Source organism: Dicentrarchus labrax, unplaced genomic scaffold (assembly GCF_905237075.1).
Source record: "Dicentrarchus labrax unplaced genomic scaffold, dlabrax2021, whole genome shotgun sequence".
NCBI lineage: Eukaryota > Metazoa > Chordata > Actinopteri > Moronidae > Dicentrarchus > Dicentrarchus labrax.
The window spans coordinates 11,233,062-11,255,561 of NW_026136709.1; the positions used below are offsets into that span (position 1 = coordinate 11,233,062).

General features: G+C 40.7%; 1 protein-coding gene across 1 annotated transcript in view; it reads left to right on the top strand.

Annotated features, from left to right (window-relative positions):
• The window catches only part of cntnap2a (contactin associated protein 2a), a 314,052-nt gene that overhangs the window by 285,811 nt on the left and 5,741 nt on the right, over nt 1-22,500 (top strand). Inside the window, exons 21-23 of the mRNA XM_051410449.1 lie at nt 4,336-4,569; nt 5,295-5,428; nt 12,370-12,463. Coding sequence (XP_051266409.1) covers nt 4,336-4,569; nt 5,295-5,428; nt 12,370-12,463 — 462 coding nt within the window. The remainder of the gene's footprint in view (nt 1-4,335; nt 4,570-5,294; nt 5,429-12,369; nt 12,464-22,500) is intronic.

A 22,500-nucleotide genomic window follows, 5' to 3' on the forward strand; every position in this document is an offset into this window, starting at 1 on the left:
GGAGTAGTTATTGTTAAATGAGCTTCATTGCCTGACAACCCACTGTGATTTTTGCTGTGCTCTGTGATTGTCCTCACTTCCTATTCAGTTTGGAGCTGTCTGTGTTGAAAGTGTTTGGGCTTATGATAAAAAGCATCGATTGAGAGTGATATTGTGCTTACCCACCAATTCTCCCTGACTTTAGAGTGCACTCATTGAATGCTAAAGTATGTGCAAATACAGAGCTGAGAGATCAAACTGAAAAACAAAATGCCAGTCACTTCACTAAGCATTGGGTATCTCTAGGTTTTTGAAGTTCAGAGATGAGAAATGTCACTGTAACTCTGCTCCTGCATTGTGGCATATTGCTAAAACATGTTTTTTTGCACCGGGATTCATTAGATACAGCATTAAAGTTCTACTTCCCAAAACAAGTTTTCATAAAATGCTCTGGGGAGAAGAGCAGCAGTGCTGTCAGAGGCTTTCTGCTAGCTCCCAGTCAGAGAGTTGATCCCCGACACGTGAATTAATTTGTTTCCTAAAGCCGAATAGTGTTTTTCCCCTGTGCTCGTGGCAGGGGGGTGACAAGATGACAGAAAAGCAAAGTGTGTGTGTACGTGTGTTTGTGTGTGTCTCTGTGTGTGCCAGAGAAGAGGGTGACAGTGTGTGGTGATATTCTAGTGTAAGACATAGGAAGACATCCTCTGAATTCTGTCATAACCAATCAGGCATTTCAGAATTTAGAGAATGGAGATTAGTGTGTGTGTGTGTGTGTGTGTGTGTGTGTGTGTGTGTGTGTGTGTGTGTGTGTGTGTGTATTAGTCTGTCTGTGTGTACTATGTCAGGAAACGAGAAAGGCAAAGAAAGGGATAGAGCACACCCTTGTGTCTGTTTGTTTCTGTGCATGACATGTGACTCTCCTCTTCCCTTTCTGTCTCCTCCTTTCGTCCTTTTCACTCTGCTTCCAGTCCTCATCTTCTTTGTTTTCCTTGACTCTCCTGTATTCCCTCTTTTTGCCTTCTTTCTTCTCCTCTTCTCTCGTCTCATTTCTCTCTCCTGTCGTTTTTTCTGTACAATTTACCCACCCTCTTCTGGCTTCTCCTCTCTATCTAAAATATTTTCCTGTGTCTTCTCTATACCAACTTTTTTCTTCTCCTATTCTGCTTCTCCCCTTCCTCTCATTTTACCCATTTTTCCCTTCTATTCCCACTCCTTCATCTCTGAATCTACCCTTCCTCCTATTCCTCCACCCCTGCTCTACCTTTCTTCTTCCTCTCTTTCCCCTCTAAATATTCATTTCTTCCTCACCTCTTCCCCCTTCTCGTTTGTTCTCCGACCCTCTCCTTTTTTCTCTCCTTTCCCAGTTGCCCCTCTCCTGTTTGTTCTTTTTGAAATTCTCCCCTTCTCTCTCTTTAATCTCCCCCTCTCTCACCTTGTTCTCCCAGCGATTGAAAAATGCATGAAGTCAGCCATAATTGCATAATACATTTCCATTGTATCCATATTTACACACTGCTCAGGGGACCCCGCAGTATTATTATTATTATACACTCTCATTCTCCTGTTTTTGCCCTTAAGGGTGTCAGTGTACATACATGTACATGGACACATGCACAAAAACAACAACATGCACATACAGGGATACCTGTAGAGGTTTGCAGGCTTGCACAAATTCCCTTTGTAAAACTTTTTCAGTTGCTGACATAAAACACACACACACACTAACACACACACACACACACAAAGAGTCCCTGCCCTGGAGCGTCATTTTCTCATTCCCTCTTATGCTTCTGTACAATTGTGTATGTTGCTGCTGAGGCTTCGGGCAGAGTCTCTCATCTTTTTTTCCCAGCAGGGCAGGGAAGGCTGTGACAGGTTACAGATAGGCCAACCATAATCTGCAGTTTGTATGAATAAAGATAAAATGTAAGAAATCTAAAGCTTTTAAAGTGAAGAGGATGGTGAGATTGAGGCCAGCTGCACAACCAGAAACCTTTAAAAAACTTCCAAACTTGCTGTGTATGTACATGTTAACCCACCACTGAATTAAAGCATGTTGCACCAAACTAGTTACATACAAATTTGTTGTCATTAATCATTGACACGCACAAACGGCCATGTGTAACTGTTGCATAGCTTACTTTAGCATAGCTAAGGTTAGCATAATTGGATACTCATTACTCACATTAGCTAGGTTAGCATATATACGTATATGTCCCTCTCATTTTAAACTGCAAACTGCATCAGTGGGCTATGACTAATTCAAATACTCTTATTGTAATTATTAATACTAATAATTATTCACATATTTCATGTATGCATTTACAAAAAAATAAAGTAATGCATTTACATTAAGGATTGGCAGTTAAGTGTATCAAGGTCCAGTGGGTAACATTTAGGAGGATCTATTGGGAGAAATGGAGTATAGTGTATAATCACCAGAATCATTTTGTTTTTGTTACCTTAAAATGAACCATTTTTATTCAAAGACACAGCGGGTTGCCTTCCGTGGAATATTAGCAGCCCAGAACGGACGACCCAAAAACTGGCTCTATATAGGACAGTTCACATTTTTTGTATGTTATTATGTATGTATGTTTTGCGCCAACCGTAGTTTCTCCCTCACAGTTGTAAAGAGAGTGTGAAACAAGTGTGTTGCAGTCTGCAGCTACACCGCTAGACACCACTAAATCCCACACGCTGGACAATTAAGGCATTTTTTTAAGTTTTAATTGTGCAACCTTATTTACACTAAATCACAAGTTTGAAATTTAGGATGGACTTTATGCATAAACTTCAGGTTGGATTTACAGGAAACTGTGGCAATCCAATCCAGAATCTTTTCTACAGCAAAATACCCGGCGCTGTATCTTCGGTTTTGGCTGCTTCTGCACATAGGCAACGAGAGGTTAAATAAACAGTAGGGTACTCAGATGTGTATGTAGCTGCGAGGTAAGTAGACTTTTTTGCGTCCTTTGTCCATAGACGTTGGGGCTTGTTATGTTGATTTGTTTTGTAAAAGATCAAAAATTCATTCATGCATGCTAATTCAATTCTGATTCAGTTAATACCCAGCAGCATGGATCTTGGCAGACAGTGAACAATCCAGCCTCATCAGAAAACAAAGTGACAAGCGGGCTATTTGAAAACTTTACAATCTCTCTGCTTGGTTAACACAGAACAATTGGTAAAATGGGTCTCTCCAGACTTCCAAACCTTGAAACTATATCAGTGCACAGCAGAATAGAGGATAAATTTGCAATGTAACTGAATGGAGGTGGTGTTTTGCCTCTACGCCAATACCAGTCAGAGAATTTGCCCATTTTCTAGTAATAAGCCTTCTATTAAATTTAAATAATGTAGCTTGAAGTATTTATTGTACTGTGTCCAGTGGGAGACGATGGGTGAAGTGAAGCCTTAAAATAAGATGCATAAATGTTTTCACTTGGTATTCTTCACTTGTAGTAGTTATACATTTTCACTGCTACCACTGAGGGACGGCAAACATGTCAAGAATTATTCCATGGTATTTACACACTCACACACACAACCCCAGGCTCGCTGCTTTCCCTGTAACCATTCTCCTTCATTTCATGCACATTGTGCCTTTTATCTATTTTGTAACCGACACACAGACATAGTGCATGTGTGCACATGAACACGTAAACACAAACAAGGAGTATAACAGAAAGATAGAAAAATAAGATCCCTTCTTTTCAACACTTGATTACAAAAATCAATAAGCACCCTAGAATGGCTAGAATATGCCGTTAGGTCCTTTGTATTGGTAAACAATGTATTGTTTGGTTTCAGATGCTGGAGCACTGCAATTTAACACCCACTTTACTACACCTCATGAACGCAGCCATATTTATGTGTGTGCTTATTTCTCTCTGGCTATATAATATGTCTACCCTGTTGTGTCCTGGCATGTCTGAGTTTGTGAGCCATTCCCTGTGGCTCCTTTCATATTGAAGGTGTTTTTTCTTTCTTTTTTCTTTTTTTCTATTATGTATTCCTTAGATGCACCTTTGTGATTTGCGAAGCTTTATCAATTCAGTTCAATTCAATTCAATTTTATTTGTATAGCGTCAATTCATAACAGAAGTTATCTCAGGACACTTTTCAAATAGAGCAGGTCTAGACCGAACTCTTCATAGATATTATATCTAATACAGTATGTTAATTCTACTGTTTCTGCTGTGAACATATTAATAAGCAGTATTTTATTGTATTTGTGTGTGTGTGTGTGTGTGTGTGTGTGTGTGTGTGTGTGTGTGTGTGTGTGTGTGTTCACCTGATTGCATTACCTGTGTGTTTATACATTTTTCTTATTTCTTCTGTCATCCCACCCAGATGTCGGGGGTTTCTTTGAGGCGGGAACCTTGGTCAAGTACAACTTCATGCCTGAAGCGGTTGCAGGAGCCAGTAGGGACGCAAAGATCCTGATGAATGAGCTGACGCCACATGAAGTGAATCTAACAAAGGAGGAAGTGGCCTTTAGTTTCAGCACATCCAATGCTCCTGCTATTCTGATGTATGTCAGCTCCAAAACGCAGGACTATCTGGCTGTTGTTTTAAGGCAGAACGGTAAGATCCACACATATACTCAATTCGTGGTTGCTCACTACTGAGAGGTCTGCCTGGAGTAATGCTTGTTAGTGCTGCAAAGTACATTTTTAAAGGCTGTCCTTGCAGCACAGTTTGGAAATTTCTGTGATCTCCAAAAGTCCTCCCCAGTCAGTGGCCTCCTACTGAACAGCTGATAGGTGGTGAAGTGCTTTGATAAAATAGAATATACATTTTAAAGTGCCATCTAGCGTTTCAGCAGTGGATGTGCACAATCATCAAAATAAAACTACAAAACACTCAGGCTGCCAAGGGGTGCTACTAGTAGTTCTTGCCCTCTGCACACTCAGGAGCCCTGAGACAGTCCTAATCCTCTGTCAAGCTGTGGGCCCTTTTGAACCAGTCAGGGTTTCCCCCGATATGTCTCCCCCCTGCGTCCACCATCGGTTCAAAAAGAAAACTACGTTGTTGCCTCAAGTGTTCAGATCAATTTGGAAGGAAAAAAATGATCATTATAATGAACAAAATGAATTTAAATATGGCCTTAAGTGTCATTAAGTAGTAATACACCAACTACCAATGGACCTGTCAGCAGTCATGTTTTTACAGCCACTGCTTGAGAAATATCTAGAAATGTAATCTTATTATTTCAGGTGCTTATTGATTAGAGCTCATGCTTAAATCACTTCAGAGAATTAAAGAAGGAGCTGTTGGGCAGGTTTGGAACCACTGCACTGTGTCTTCAGGTTCATTACAGGTGCGGTATAACCTGGGAGGTCTGAAGGAGCCGTTTGCTATAGATGTGGACCAGCGTAACCTGGCCAACGGACAGCCACATAGCATTAACATGTCTCGTGTCGACAGAAGCATCACCATCCAGGTACAGACTGCACACACAGACACACACACACACACACACACACACTACTGAGCACTCTCTAACATGTATTTTATGCTTTTAGTTGATGCTTACAACCCAAAAGACTTAAGTTTCAATTTCAAAATCCTATTTTCAAGCAAACAAAGGGGGCATGGGATTACATGTGCACAAAAAAACTCACACTCACATATTCTCAAGCACAAGTACACAATCACACAAGCCCAGCCAGTGTTAGCTTGATGGTTTGCATTAAGTCAGTGTCCTGCAGTGTCCTGTTCTGTCTTCTGCTGTGATAAAACTGCTTGTCCTCTGCCACTGTTAATCCACTTCCAGTAGACAGCCTAAGTATAGCAACAGAGAGAATGCATCGATCTGTGTGTGTTTGTATGAGTGCACGCTGTTTTGTGATTGTGGCTGTAGGTATTTGTGTATGTATGCAGGTATTTATGGCTGTGTGTGTGTGTGTGTGTGTGTGTGTGTGTGTGTGTGATGAGACAGAGCAAGAAGTGAATCTTTGTGCTTGTTCATGGCAGTGTGTTTGTGTGTGTGTGTGTGTGTGTGTGTGTGTGTGTGTGTGTGTGTGTGTGTGTGTGTGTGTATATCTGTGTTTGTGTGTGCGGAGTGGAGTGGGGTGGGGTGGTTTGGGGGTTGTTTGTGTGCTCCTGAGTTTTGTGCAGCTAAACAGCTTAGTGCAGATCAATACAGCCAAGCCTCAGTCAGTAGCTGTCAAGGATGGAGTGAGAATTAAGCTAAACTATTACAGACTTTGTTCTGGGCTAAAATGTTCTGATTTGGCTGCAGGCTGCAATTTAAGGAAACCACCTGTAAAACCTAGTTATTGGTAGCATCCAGATCAGAATACATTTGGAGTTGCACTGGCAGATGCAAAGAAAGTGGTTGTTTTTCTAAAAAGAGAACCAAAAAGAAATTGTTTCTGTTTGTGTGGCCTCCTGTAGAATTTGGAATTTGAATACCATGTTAGCACACCATGTAGTGTAGCATTATTGCTGCACATACATTATGATTTTTATAGGATTTAAATCTCATATCTCATATTTATATCTCTCAGATGCATTCCCTTTATGTCCGGACTATCTCACTCACATATTCACTTGTGGAGAGCCCATATACTCCCTAGTGGCCAGAAGCAGGCATGTCATTAACCAGAAGCATTGATTCACCTCCTTTCTGCTAAATTCCTGAACCATGCGGAGAGCATCATGTCAATAATTTCTTATAAAATTGCTTTTACTTTTACTTTTATTAATATTCCAGCTATTTGCTTACATTCTGCACTTACCCTCTATGGATTATCATGCTTTTGCTGACAGAACCTAATTTCATCAGTGATGTTTGATCTTATCTGCAGTATCTTATTCATAATATTTCTAAGGTTTATTTTATATATGGGTGTGTATAGGTCACAGCATTACATAATTGGATAAATAATTGAAAACACATGCAAGTGGGTATGCAAGGGGAATGAGGAGGCTTTGGGCACATTACATTTTTGCAGGATGTTAAAATGAATACAACATATGGACACAAAGGAAATGCATAAAATATTGTACTAAAGAAAATCTCAGCTAGGTCTATGATTTGAAAGGATGGGGTTTCTTCAAAAGAATATAATACAAGATTGTGATAATTACAGGTCCAAATAAAGCCTCCTCACTGTTGCTTTCATTAAGGTGAAATAAAATGTGTGGCCAGAATGAATCACAGTATACTGGCAAACCTATAATCATTGCATCTGTACATGGAGCTATGACCCCATCCATACTGAAATCTCATCACCTACACTCACACACTACAGTGAAAAATTCCAGCAGCAGGAAAATTAAACTGAAACATCCAATGGAAATCGTCCTCATTTTCTGAGCAAATCACATCCTGCAGCTGCTGATCACCCCAGTGGGAGCACTTCAACATAACACATCCCTTTTTACTGGCGTACAGAGTGATTGGAGCAACTGAACGATTCTTTGCTCATCACGCACACACACACACACACACACACACACGCGTGCACATGCACACTGTGTTTTCTTCCACTGGTTGATCGTAGCTTTGTTGTGTGTAGATATCGATGTTCAGCCCAGCGTTCAGTGTGACTGAAATATTAACTTTAAACTGCATATCCCCAGTTTACCACTCCCTATGTGGCCAGGCTGTACTCTAAATAACAATCATTGGAATCTTTTTGTCCTTAAATGATAGGTTCAGCACTTAAACATTAAAGACTGTTTAGAGAATTAAGAGGAACACTGGTGGGCATGATGTGGTACTTTGGATTTAAGGGGGGGGAAAAGGAATCAGCAAGGGAACCGTCTAAGTTTATAGATAGGGCATGAAAAGTAGAGCCAGAAGGTGTGCTAACGAAGATAACTTTGATGAATAAAACTTTTTCATGTTGCCTTACTGCCTCAGGGCTCTTTTCAAGGTACAAACATGCACTTAATATCCGCGCGTAAACAGATGTGGACATGCATACCAACAGACACGCATGCACAAGAGAGATCTTGTCAGGTCAACTCACTACAAAGGCTTCATACTGCTACACTACGAATTCAACATTATTCAGTCTAATTCATCTGTCCACTCCACTTCTCTCGCTCTATCTCTCCATACCTCCCAACTTCTACCGTCTCACATACCCCCAAGGGCTTTTAGTAATAGTTTATGTACTTCTAGCCAGGAATCATGACTGCAGCTCACACTCTCACTAATGAGTTGCGAGGAATGGGACATATTCAGCTCAGGATGACAGTAACAAGAGAAACACTTTGCAGCACTAGGGAATACGTAGGTAGCATGACTTGTCTGCTTATTTAATTCTCAAATATAGCACAGAAAATACGTTTTGTTTTTTTTTAATCAAACAGCATTTTTCCTTGTGTAGATGCCATGAGTCACCAATGAAGCAAAATATGATAGGTAACAAAATCATGTTAATTTTATTGCATTTCCAACCGGGACTGTTGAGGTGTTGAATGTGTGACAGATTCAAGAGGAAAAGCATTTTTTGTTACAAGTTTAAATTCAACTTCAAGCACCTCCAAAGGATTACATGACATGCTTGTATGTGGAAGAGATTGTGAATCGTCTTTCAGCTCATTGTTTTGGTTTTCCAGCATGCAACTTCACTCTCGTAGTGTTGCTTCCAGCAGCAGCAGGCAGCTGTTTTCACCACAAAGCTCAAAAAAACCCTCTTCACTACCTGCCCAGCATCAGAATGCAGAGAGTTAGCAACTAGCTAATGAACATAGTGGATCATTTAGCAGCTTAAGAGCTAGATATTTCCCCCAGGAGTTGGTGGAGACTAAAACAGAGTTAAAAGGAGAGTGGACATGGAACTTACATTCATCAAGTGGTCAGAAACACAACTCTGAATGAATGTTGCTCAGTTTCTGCTGCATGTGTGAATAGGCAGCTGTTGGCTGACAACCTCGCTATACCAGTGTTGTGTTTACTGCTTGTTTCTGCTACACCCAAGAGGCCATAAAATGAATTAGTGCAGATTTAAATATAGTAATTGCAAAACATCTTCTATAATGTAACCGTTAGATGGAGTTTCAGTCATTCTGCAGGTTTTTTTAAAATACCATCCATCAACAGCATTTACAGAGTCAGGTATTATGTGCATAACTTTGACTGCCTTTGAATGTTCAGACTTAATTATCATAAGCTGAAAGGTACACTTGTTAATTAGTCTGAAATTGGATCACAAGTTTTTGCATTATGCATTAAAGCCTAAAATGCCAATTTTGTTATAGCATGCCATCAGCATTTGAAATTTAACTAGCCCATTATTGTTTGGCTTACATGCTCATCAGAGGCGTTGTTGCAGCTGCTTTCATCCGAGATATAACAACATGAGTGAGAGGCAGAGATATGAGTCAGATGCAATAAAAGTCAGTTATGCTGGTGGGCCCGCCAGTGGATCAAATTCAATTTCCAGGGTAAAAGAGCGAGTCGAGTGTTTACCTGAGGCTGTGGAGGTCTCACTTCTCTGCTATCGGGGCTGCAAATCTTACAGGCATTTAGACAAGTGACTGTTTAGTTTAAAGACACGACAGAGAACAAGTGGGAAGACAAGTAGGAGTGTGGTAATTGGAATCTGAGAGAAAAAGGAGCAGAAGAGAGATGGAGAACAAAAGAAAAAGAAGTAATAGAGAGCCAGAGAGGAGACCAGGGGGTTGAAAGAGAAAGATTATGTCTTTCGATAAACAAAGTAGACCCACAAAACATGATAACAAAGATCACTTTGATGCATTTAAGTTATCTAACACCTTCACAGTCCCGAGGCCTATTTCAAGGTGTGGATTTACATGTGCACACAAACACCTGCTGAAATGTACGCGCAGGCATGCAGAGTGCAGTGCACGGAGCGAGTGTTTGGTTTTTAAGCAGTCTGTGAGGTCTCGTCAGGTTAGCTTGCTATCAAAGCCGTACCAAGGCTAGATCAAAATAAAGTCCAATCTCTCCATCTCTGGCTTTCCCCTTTCTCTCAACCTCTCACACACTGTGAGGGTTTAAAGATGAAAGTGAGGAATCCCTTCAGGCACCAGACATCTCATCTCTGTTTCCTCCTCTCCTTTCGTCTCCTCTCCTCTTCTCCCCTCTCCTCTCCTCTCCTCCCCACCAATAGTTGTTGCTGTGGTTGGCATTACTGGTGTGAATGGCTGGCTCTTGCTGGGACAAGACAATAATTCCGTAGCTCACTTGATAATGATCTTTAACTTCCTAAGAAAAGGAAATGAGCATTTATTCGCACTTAGCTTCTCTAATGTTTAATCTGTGATGGGAGTATTTCTTGTCCCTTAGATATCATTAAGGAAACAGAGCTGAAAGTGAAAGTAAAAAGTTCTCAGTGTACTGTAAATTAGTTTGAATATATACAGCGTATTTGGCTAGATTAGATTCTTTTTGAGCACATAGTTAGGGAAATAGATTTCACCCATTGTTAATTTTCTCTTTGTCTAACCCCTGATTACTTTGCTTATGTAAGCTTTATGTAACCTAAGAGGCACCAACAGCGCTTAAAGGAGAAAATTGTGTTGTCTAAATGCTGTAGCGTAAAAGGAAAGGATCCCAATAATTGCGGTTGTAATTGACAAAGTTTGGTAAAATGAGGTTTCTTCCCTGGCTGTCTTCCTCTGTGGACCTTTTTGTGGGGTTTTGAGACTCAGACCGCCGTCCCTGACTGTGCAGCCAATTTGTTTTCACAGATAAAAGTAAATAAGCTGAGCGCAATTTAATTGTGCCCCATTATCCCGCCCTCCAGTCACCGTGGAAAACAAAACCCACACAATGCTCCACTGAGACCAGGCTTTTGGAAAGAATCAAATTAGGATATGCAGTGTGTGTGTGTGTGTGTGTGTGTGTGTGTGTGTGTGTGTGTGTGTGTGTGTGTGTGTGTGTGTGTGTGTGTGTGTGTGTGTGTGTGTGTGTGGCGTGAAAGAGGGAGAAAATAGTCTGGAGGCGTATGGGGTAGAGAGATTTTTCTGTATGGGAGGACTCCACTGATTCAAACCTGTAAACAAGAGCGACTACACACACACACACACACACGAAACACATAAAGCTCAACCCTTTAGTGACAGTCCAGCTCAGCTCCCAGCTAACAAGCCACGGCAGCTATTCAGCACATCAATGGAACAAATTTTCAGTCAAACGCTCGGCAACAAAAGTCATTGTTTTCAATCAACCTCCCCTCTCCCGGCTTGTGCCGTTAGTATGCATTCTACAGACCGGTGTATGCCGAGATACAGTTCTCCTATGAGAAGGGAGGAAGATCTTTTATTTCTGGAACACACAGAAAACCAATTTGAGGGGTTGAAATGATTCTCGTCAATAGCACTGGCTGCAGCCTTCAAGCTAATTAGAAACTTCAGTGAAACAGCAATAACAAGTTAATTATGTTGCAGGGATATTAAAGTCGTGTATTCCCTCCCTCTATCACCCTCTCTGCTCTCACATCTCCACCGACGCTCGTCTTTGTAAACACGCTGCTTGTTCTCTCTCTGTTTTAAGTTCTTGGGAAAAGCTTTGAACCCACCGCAGACATTCGAGATTGCATATTGTTAATTAACGTGTGATCATTTATCTCTCGTCCTGGTGAAGAGCTGCTTGTTTGCAGGGTCATTATGTAAGATCGCTTTTCACTTTGCGTTCAGCCATGACGAGCTTCACTAAACAAAAAAGGAATACCAAAGCTTTCCAAATAAGAGGTTCTGTGAGCAATCATGATAGTATGAAGTGAGCTTTTTGGAACAGTTCCCATATATTTGCCGCAGAGGATAGATGTGTCCACATTAGTAATTTGAACTGGACACCACTTATATAATATATATAATATAATAATACGTTTTTCATGATATTTTCTTCCTAGTTTATAGATAATGATCTAAGAAAGATGATAAAAGATATAACACAGATTTTTTTAGGATAATTTTCACAACTTCTGTTTATTGTTAGTGGAGTATTTCAATGCCACTTCGACTATCTGGATGCAAATTGTGTGCTTCTCTGAGCAGCACAACCTTTCTTGAAAATTATAATATATGGCATACCTGCCTAAGACATGCAGTCATTATGCCGTAAGCCTTGAAGCAAAGGGAGTAAGAAAGAGTTGTGGGTTAATATTTGTTAGCAAACATGTTTCAGTCCTAGTTTCTGTCTTTGATCAGGATTCATGGGAATAATATTAACAATTTGAAGCTTCCCTGATATTTAAAACCCACAAGAGGGAGCCATTGAGCTTTTGATTGTGCTGTGCTTTGCGGTGCGTGACAGCAATGAATTACCATCTCTTATTCATCATCTTGTGTACTCTGTTTAATATGCTGATGCAAGTCTTAGGTAGGTTTAAAAGGCTGCGGTAAGTAGTTTTGGATCCAGATGCTAATATATTATCTCTCGCTCCCTCTCTGTTTCAGTTGGATCATTACCCTCCAGTCAGCTACACCCTCCCAGACGCCTCAGACACACAATTCAACCTGGTCAAGACGCTGTTCTTGGGCAAGGTCTTTGGTGAGTATTTCTTGAGCTTGTCTGAATCTGTCATGGTTGCAACTGTTTAAGATTTGCACTTGCTGGTTTTTTTAACCGTTTTCACACTGTGATTCTCACACATTGCCACACTTATTATCATCATACTTCACCTATTCTTTTGGAAATCAACTAATTACACTCAGCACATCATCACACAACCAATTGTTTAGGAGCTATTTTGAGTGTTATGGTGCTCAGGTTTCTAATCTTCCTGCTAATCATTTTACCGTAATTGTGAATTAGTAAAGAGAAAAGGGATAATAAAACAGCCATGCAGTTATTAAAATGTAATTCATTTATGTGGGCTGACCTTGCTGTAATCCCCAACAGGAGCTCCACCTGAGTTAAATCAGACAAATATTATCACAGCTGTCTCTTATGAGGTAAACACACAACATTTGCACACAGTGTAGTTTTTTTCAGCTGTTGTCATATTTAGGTTTGTATATTTCGATCTTTTATCTAACAGGTATACTCTTTTCTGTTATATTTCTGTAATTTCACAGTTAGTTTAACCCCATCTCATTTACAAATGGGTCCTTAAAATACACATCTATACATAAATAAACAACTAAGACGAAGGAAGATAAATTAATAAAAATCCAAATACACACAAAGTTTTTTATATTCTGACTCTCAGTAGAGAAGCTGCTGTAATTACTCATTACGTCCACTAGAGGCTGCCAGAGGACTGTAGAGGGATATTGGTGCAGCACATAATCCCAGCTGCATCCATATCTGCCTACATAGGTGTGCGCAAACATTTGTGGCTAATAACGTTATGAAATCTGGGAAATATGTTAGAAAGGAAACTTTCTTATTAAAATTACTGTGATATTTCTTTGTCTAGCATTAGACTGTCCATGAGTTCCTCAGTTCCCGACCAGTTTAGATGATTGTCTGAGCAAAGAAATCCCCAACCTTTACTTAAGGTGGATTTTCCCTTTGATGTAGCTATTTAGGTTAGTCAGCCACTACTATTCTGACACATTAGTGGCAATGCAGTGCTGAAGCTGATGTGATCCATGATCTTTTGCATCAGTTTATTTTTTCCCACTGGATTTACTGAGACCACAGATCTTAACCAAGCCCTAAATCATCTGCCCAAACCTTAGACTTTAATTACAAAAATTATCAACAGCCAATTACCTTAACCTATTTAGGCTCTCCTAAGTAGTAGCTGTAGTTTATCAGTTTTATTAGCTGCTTTAATTACTCATAGTTTCTCATTCTCTATTCTATTCTATCCTGTTAGGTCTTCTTCTCTTTCCTTCCTTTTACCTCATATCTTTTGTCCTCTACCTCAAGTGCAGAGAAAGTCAGCGAGCCAGAAGTAATGGCTGACTTCACTTACAGGCCAGAACTATCAACTACTGCACACACCACCAGAACCCCTGGGAATACAACACTGTGTGTGCACACACACACACACACACACACACACACACACACACACACACACGAAACACAGCCATCCATCTTTACCCAACTAACACAGCACAGATGCTTTAAGGACACACAGGACAAAGTCACCTCACATGATAAAACAGCCCCATCTCATACAGCTATCTCCTCATACGCACCTTTTACACATGAATAGATTCAACATAGTGAAATAAGTCTGACATTGTAGTAAATATTATAACAAAATAATACATACAGTATAGACCGAGGAAGGAAGAAGGTAATTGAATCAAACAAGAAGGAGGAAAACAGACGGATGTCAGGAATATTGTGATGAGGAAAACAGACAGAAAGGAAACACAACAAAAGCAGGCATTTGATTTTGCACATCTCATCAGATCTGTTCCACTTCTGTGTCTGTGGACCACAGAGACAAGAGAGGCTGTCAGACAGCTGAGCTATCAGATTCTCTATTTCTGGGAGACAGAGACTCTGTGTTTGGTACACCACACACAAACACACACACACACACACACACACACACACAGTGATCACAGCGACGTCTCCTCCATCACCTCGCAGTCTGCTGACTGTGGGATGGGATAAGTTGGCTAGAACAATAAAGCAAGGTAGACATTAAAGAGTAGAGAGAGGCACAGAAGAATGTGTGCACAGATAACCAAACACGTCTTCTGTAATCATAATTAATACATGCTAAGGATGTGTACTACAAATTTACATGTTTCTTATTCTTAATCTGCTCAGAAGGTAGAGATTTAAGGCCCAATATCCAATAACCAATCAATCTGATCCTACATTTTGCCTGTGGGCCGCAAAGGGTATAAATACCATAAACAACCAAACAACCTCCACAGAAATGGCATATTTTCATTATTTGCAACTAATGGCTAATTGGCCTATCTAGCTCACACTTATTTAGACTTTAGACACTGTGTTCAGAAGCAGTTCTCTTATTTTCCCAATTGTCCTCTTGTGTCTCCCTTAGACAGTCTCCCGGAGCTTGATCCACTTGATCTATCATTTCCACCATATACAGCACTTTTAACGACCCGAGCCCTCTAACACATGTCAAGAAAATGTGGGATGAGGCACAAAATTCACTGATGATAAATGGGTGCACAGTTCTTCTATCTGCGCATGACACAGTCTACTCCAGTGCAAAAATGTTTCCTCAAAACGCTTGTAACAGATGCCAGGGCTCACCTGCTAATATTTTACATATGCTCTGAACTGTATTGGTCTGACATTTTTTAAACACTGCAAAATATGTTTGCTTTTTGCAAGTGTGTGTAAGTGTGTATAAATTAAGTTTTTGGTGCATGGTAGTTGGACAACAACAATATCAGCAAACTTGTGTCTTCCTCCTCTATTTATACTGGTTTCTTTTGTGAATCTTACTCAGAATTTCAAGCTTTCCACTTGTTAGGTAATTGATATGTAGTGCAGATATAATACCTGAGGCTACATACCATGACAATGCTTAGTATCCAAGATAATTGATTTGTGATCTGATGTGATCACTTGCTGCTTTTTCCTGTTTGGACTATTTGTGCGAAACAACCAAGGTGACCTTGGGCTCTGCAAAATGGTGACTGGCATTTTTCCTAATTTTCTTAAGATGTTGTAGACCAAGTGATTAATCAATTGATTGAGAAAATAATCATCAAATTAATTGATCATGAAAGTGATTGTTAGTTGCTGCCCTGGCTAATATATGTGCCTAATGCCTATGTGTTTCATTCCTGTATATAAGAATTAGAACTACAATTCTGTGGCAGCACAATCATACTCTGGTTTCTGAGAACAAAACAGATGTCTACTTAATTGTGTTTGATTAATGTTAACTGTTCTGCCTGTTTGTTGTAGCTGTCCGTGTGGATATCTCAGCTTCAGGGTCATGAGATCTACTGTGTTTGCTTCCAAGGGTGATTTTGCTTAAGTGGTATTGATCATGAAACACAGAGATGATTCAGCACATGCTACAGTCCTGAAACTGCTGTAGTCTGATGCTTACACGGACTCAGTCTGCAGTGTGCAACAGTAACTGCATTACTTAAAACAGTGCTTAAAAACAGCGTATTTATGCATGTAGGGGTAGGATGTAAGTGTGCATGTCTTTCATTCCATCATGCATCCGTGTGTGTGTGTGTGTGTGTGTGTGTGTGTGTGTGTGTGTGTGTGTGTGTGTGTGTGTGTGTGTGTGTGTGTGTGTGTGTGTGTGTGTGTTGGTGGGTGGGTGGGTAGGTGGGTAGGTGGGTGGGTTGATGTATTGGACATGGGTCTGCCCTCCCTAGATCTCTGCATCCCAGAGGAATAGATGGGGGGAGATGAGTCATACATTAGCCAGAGCAGCAGGCACGCTCCCAACCCAGTGCCACAAATCTGTGTGTGTCTGTGTCTGTCTGTGTGTGTGTGTGTGTGTGTGGACTGTATGTGAGTGTGTCTATCTAAGGAAATAGATTCAGAGCCAAAGGCAGAGAGAGAGCAAGAGAAATAGTGACACGGTGAAAGTGCTATTAGAGACAGATGATTGTAGCCCTGAGGGTGCTTGTAAAGGACATGTGCATCAGTACCACACTGAAATTCTGATTTCTCTCATCTATTTTTTTTTTTATTCCCCTAGACACTCTTGTTCTGTTAACTTTGTCCACACACATTTAATGCATCACTCCCTGTGGGTGCTGTCAATTATTTTACAAAGGCTTTAAGTCATGCTGCCATTTCAAGGTGTGATGGCTTTATTCTGAGAACCATTGAGGCATAATGGTTGTTATTTGCATTCAGATGGCTTTTTTTCTCAGGTTTGGCTTTTTTATATTTTAAATTGGACCTTTTATTTCACTCAAAAACACATTGTACCTCAAGATGTACAATGGAGCCATTTTCAGCAGGTTATGATGTGAACCAGCTGGATTTTTTGTTGAGTGCTTTGTAAACTGTAAGAAAACTGCTCTAAAAATAAAGGCAACTACAGCATGTCTTAATCCAAGTGTACCCACCATGTGTAAAAACACACACAATGTCAATGTCATCAGGGCAGTTGGTATTTGTTAGGATTGTCTGGCAAGTTGTCAGAAGAGGTTTGGTGTGTGGATAAATCAATTTGGGGTTCAGTATCTTGCTCAAGGCCCTGTCGACATGCAGCCACCAACCTTCTGATTAGTGGACTACCCACTGTACCTGGGCCACAGCCACTACCGCATCTAGTTGTGACTCCCTTGCTTCACCCTCCCTTTCAAAGCTCGAAGGAGAGCCAGTTTCTATGGACCCACAGTTTCTGTAGATTAACATCTCATTCTAAGGTAACAAAAACACAATGTTTCTTATTTTCAGGAGATATACATTATTGAAAACATAGTTATGCATTTAATGTTTCATTTCTGCCAATAAATCCTCCTAAATGTTACACACTCGACTTTGAAACATCAGTGCATTAATAAATAATTGAATTGTGCTGCTGATGATGTTTTGTGGGACGGGGGTTCTGATTCAGCCCTCAGTTCCTGCATACTAATACTAAAAACTAACTAATTAAGTACAAAGCACATTACTTTACATTACTGCTGACAGTTTTCCAAAGCATGTCATGATGAAGTTCGATCGATTTCCCCCCTTCCAGTCAGCCACTGGTTCAATGTCTTTTGTGCTGTGATCTTTAAGCAGACGTCCCGACTCTGATTAAAGCCCTGATGAACCCTGATGTTAGATGAGGTTGATAACACAGAGTAGTTTGCTCTCTTATCTATCTCCAGGCTTTGTATGTCTGTATGCTAATTCTATAATCTCTATTATCTCAGTGTGCCTTTACATTTAGACCTGAACGTGGTCACTGCTTTGTGTGTGTGTGTGTGTGTGTGTGTGTGTGTGTGTGTGTGTGCGTGTGTGTGTGTGTGTGTGTGTGTGTGTGTGTGTGTGTGTGTGTGTGTGTATGTATAAGGATGACATCATGCCATCCTTCCCTGGCTATCACCACTAGTTGGACTTTATACTGGTGAGTCCTGATCCATGGCAGCGTGGCTCCGGGTTCCAGGTTTTTTCCAGCTGCCGTGCCGGAGTGGGGGTGGGACTGCACTGCAGCGAGAGAGCGAGAGAGAGAGGGATAGAGGGACATTGAGACAGAAGGAGAGAGAGAGATGCTTGCCAATGTTGTACCGTTTTAAGAGATCCACATAGCAGAGAGGAAGAACGAGAGGAAGGAGAGGAAGCTGGTTTGCCTCACAAACTGTATACAGACACTGACGCAAACTCCATATAGGTAACTACTGTTGTGTGCATGTGTGTGTATATATACCTGTGTGTGTGTGTGTGTGTATGTGTGTGTGTGTGTGTGTGTGTGTGTGTGTGTGTGTATGCGTTGTTGCACATGCATGAGTGTGCCCGGGTCTGACTAATTCGTGTCAGTCTCTGTTATTCTAAATATGTTTGTTGCTCAACATGAGCTTTCTTTTTCCTCATAGTTTGAAATTAAGTCAAATGTGTAATGCTTTTGCATTTTAAAGACAACCCACCCCCCGAATTTATCAGATTGCAGGCAAATTACACAGAACCCTGGTGTGTGTCTGACTCAGAGAGTGTGATATTAATTACTGTATCTGGTTGTTGCTGCGTCTCTGTTATGTCTGCTGCTAGAACCTGACATTGAGGAGGAAGCTAGGGGTGGCATTGATGAATACACCCGTGTGTGTGTGTGTGTGTGTGTGTGTGTGTGTGTGTGTGTGTGTGTGTGTGTGTGTGTGTGTGTGTGTGTGTGTGTGTGTGTGTGTGTGCTTGCGTGTTCAGTATGGGAGGGTGTTGCAACCACAGGTGTTTTTTCCATGTCTAAAACTAACAGTCATACATCTACTTCAGCTCTTATCTCCCTTCTCGTCATTTCTCCCCACCTCCTTCACTGTTGTCTTAATTCATCACTCTGTGTTTCTCCACGCCCCACACCTCCTCTCTTCTCACATCTCTGTTCACTGCAGTTTCTATCAGTTTGGGTTCATCTCCATGTTGTTTTTATGACATTCACTCCAGCAGTTTTGAGAAGTGCACAGTACATGCAAAACAAATGAAAAGTTGTTCAGTTTTTTTTGGCTTTTATTATCAAAGTTTGCATTGGACATAAGTATGGAAGATATTTATACAGAGAAAAAAGCATGAATATCAATATGGTTCAAGAATAAATTGTTAATATGATGCCATTTTATAAACATTAAATATGCAAAATACACTTCTTTCTATGTTTGTGTCTATTTATCTATATTTCTTTTATTTTGAAAATCTCTCTTTCTGCCTCTCTTTGTGGTACTTCAGCTGTGACTGTGTTCATGTTCCATATTTATTTTTGTCTTTCAAAGGGTGTGGTGGATGGATTCACATTAATATTCTTTTGATGTGTCTCAAAGACATCATACTTTCATTAACACCCCACCGCCCCCCTTCTTCTCTCTCCCACCCCTGTATCAACTTCCATTTGTTGCCATGGCAACTGTGTTTGATCTCCTCCACCCTGCCCCTCCATTTGAGTACCGTTCTTGTCACCCCATTTCTTTCCCACTCTTCTGTTTTTTTCAGCCACTCACCCAGACACACACACACACACACACACACACACACACACACACACACACACACACACCAGAGACACACGTCTCTGTCTTTTGTCCTCCCCCTCTCGTGTCTCTCACCTTTCCCCTCACCACCAGCCCTTTTTTGGAGAGGCTGCCAAACCCACTGTTCTGCAATTCTCTCCAGCCTCCCTTCTTTTTTCATCCAACTTCTTTTTTTTCCTCCCCTTAACATAGTTCCGTACCCTAAAACACACCCCAACCCTCTCCTCACAGCTCTAGGTGCTGCCTCACCTTTTGAATTATTCATGTGATGGCATTGGCCACCCTGGTCACGAAGGTGCAATCCTCTAATCAACATGCTGACCTTGTTGCTGTTGTGACGGTGCATGTGTGCCTGTGGATTTGAATGTATGAGGGGTCACATATGGCATGTGGTTTGACACAGTTGTAAGACCTAGTTGTAATCATATGTGATGGTACATTTCATTATTGCAATCTCAAGCCAAATGGATTAGCCTCTGCTCTTTTCTAATCATGTTAAGTGTGAGGAGACTGTGTATTTGCAACTGTTTTATTGATTAGGTCTGGAAAGTCCCCCTTTAGAAGCCACCAGGGAAAGCAAAGCAAGGGATTACAAGCCTTAAGATCAGTGTGTGGTGATTGGCTCTGACAAGCTGATATTACTTGTTAATGTTCATATATTACTTTGCATGTTGTACTGAGGATGGACAAAATATTCCAAAATGTGTAGCTCTGTTAGCAAGAACTCAACATGGAAAGCTTATAATGGTTTGAATTTTAGTTGAGACTGTGATAGAGAGGTGTTGATTCAACTCTATTGTAATTTTATAGGCCCCTTTTGTGGTTTGGTTATATTTTATTGCATTATATTCTGAGCCATTCACGTTACTTCCTGTATGCATTTAAGATTTCATAGACTGTCTGATACAGTATTATCACATTTACAACTTCACAAAGCAGGGCTAATATATTGGATTGCACTAGACTGTGCATACATTTGTGTAACTGTGTCCACCCTTTGTTCCTCACAATGAATTTGATGTCATTAAACCCACTGAGGCCTCTTATCAGTCACAACCCAGCCCTCAGTTCATATGAAATGTGTAATCTTTATGGTAACATTTTAGTTATTTTAACTGGAAACAAGCTGCCTTCTAAGGAACGCTGCCTCGTGAAATCACTGGCCCCAAAAAATAGAAACAAGGGAAGCTTGTAGGCTATTTATTTCTCAGCAGCATTGTATGCAAAGCAGTCGGTTCTGCTCCAAACACAGAGCCCATTAGTATTCACAAACAGGCCTCTGCAGTGATCAACACATGTTCAGGCATACAGGAGAGAGGACTTGTATTCATATTCATATTCTGTATTCATAAGACGTTTGTTATCAGTATTCTGCTCACTGTCCCTACTGTAACGCTGTGAGGCACTTCTTTCCCCACTATGTCTCTCCACCTATTCTGCGCACCCACACACATGCAAATTCATAACACACACTCAACATCCACACTATTTTCAATATGTGAAGTGATTGATATTAGATAGTCTATCAGTACCTCATCAGACGGGTGCATGAGTACCTCATCCTGAATCTAACAATGTACTGTATGGAAACTAAACTACAGAGCCTGTATCAAATGATTTGTTTTCCACAGGCACATTCACATACAGTATAAACACACAATGCAAGTGTCTGAGGGACGTCTGGTCAGATGATGAATACATAGAAGAGTCAGATAGCACTGAGCTCTATTCCTGGAAGCACAGTCAATAGTGTACAAACACAAACACACACACACACACACACACACACACACACACACACACACACACACACACACACACACACACACACATTTGTATTGGACCTATAAAAATGGAATAAAGGGAGAGAATTGCATTATAAGTCATGTCCAGATGCTCAAAACCCCATCATCTAACATAACATGATTCATTAAATAAACACACACACACAGAGCAGTACTCTAGTTAGTCATCCTGTGTTTATATTTTACTGCAGGATTGTCCGAACAGCAGTTCCTCCTGGGTGTGGCGCAGTCGTGTAGCAACAGAGCAGCCAAGCATGTAAAAATTAAAACCTTGCTCACACACATAGCCGGGAGTTGTGTGCAAAGGAACAAGATATTTTACAGCTCTGCAGAAATTGTTGGAGACACTTGAAGGCTGTTTTGATATCAGTCCAGGTTTGTGCTGGAGCAGAGCGTGTCTGAGGATGTTTGTTTTATGCAGTGTTTATGTCTATACCGAGCTGTAGGTGTTGGATGGATTATTTAAATCATTTTGTTTGCCATCTCCTCTCTTATGTTCTCTGCAGTTATGTGTGTGTGTGTGTGTGTGTGTGTGTGTGCAGTGTGTCAGCCAAGGAGAATCACCTTTCAACTGTACTTTATTCAAAGATGTAAGTGTTTTAATGATTAAAAGCAGTGCTTGCGATGATTGTTGTGACCATTAATGTGAGCCTACATTAGATAAGCAATGTTTGAACACGCTGAATGGTTCTGAGTGGATTTAACAGTTTAAGATTCTTTTTAATGAATGACCCAGGGCCAAATCCGCTCTGAGAGAACAATCAACTCTACAGTCAACACTTTTCAGCTCCAAATAACTGTCAGTAAAAATCAATAGTTCTGTGTAACCCACAAACAGCCTATATAACCCACAGATTGCTGCTGGACTGAGGTAAGAGTGCCAGCTGCAGTTCAGGCGTTGGTTTAAGTGTGAGCCTGTGTGTGTTGTGTGTGTAATTGTCTTTGAAAAATAAAGAGAGATGAACATCGAAGGAGAGAGAGAAACAGGCTGTGACTCAGAGATAAAGGTGCACAAATTGCTGCATTTGAACAGGCACATCTGAATTTGTCTGGATTGCTATGGCAATAAGTGGACCTTAGGTAATTGTGGTAAAAGTGTAAAAGTTTTACCATGGTGGACAACAAGACACATTATTGGAGAGAAAGCAAAGTGACCAACTTGTTTCAGGAGGGTTGTCAATTCAGTCAAACC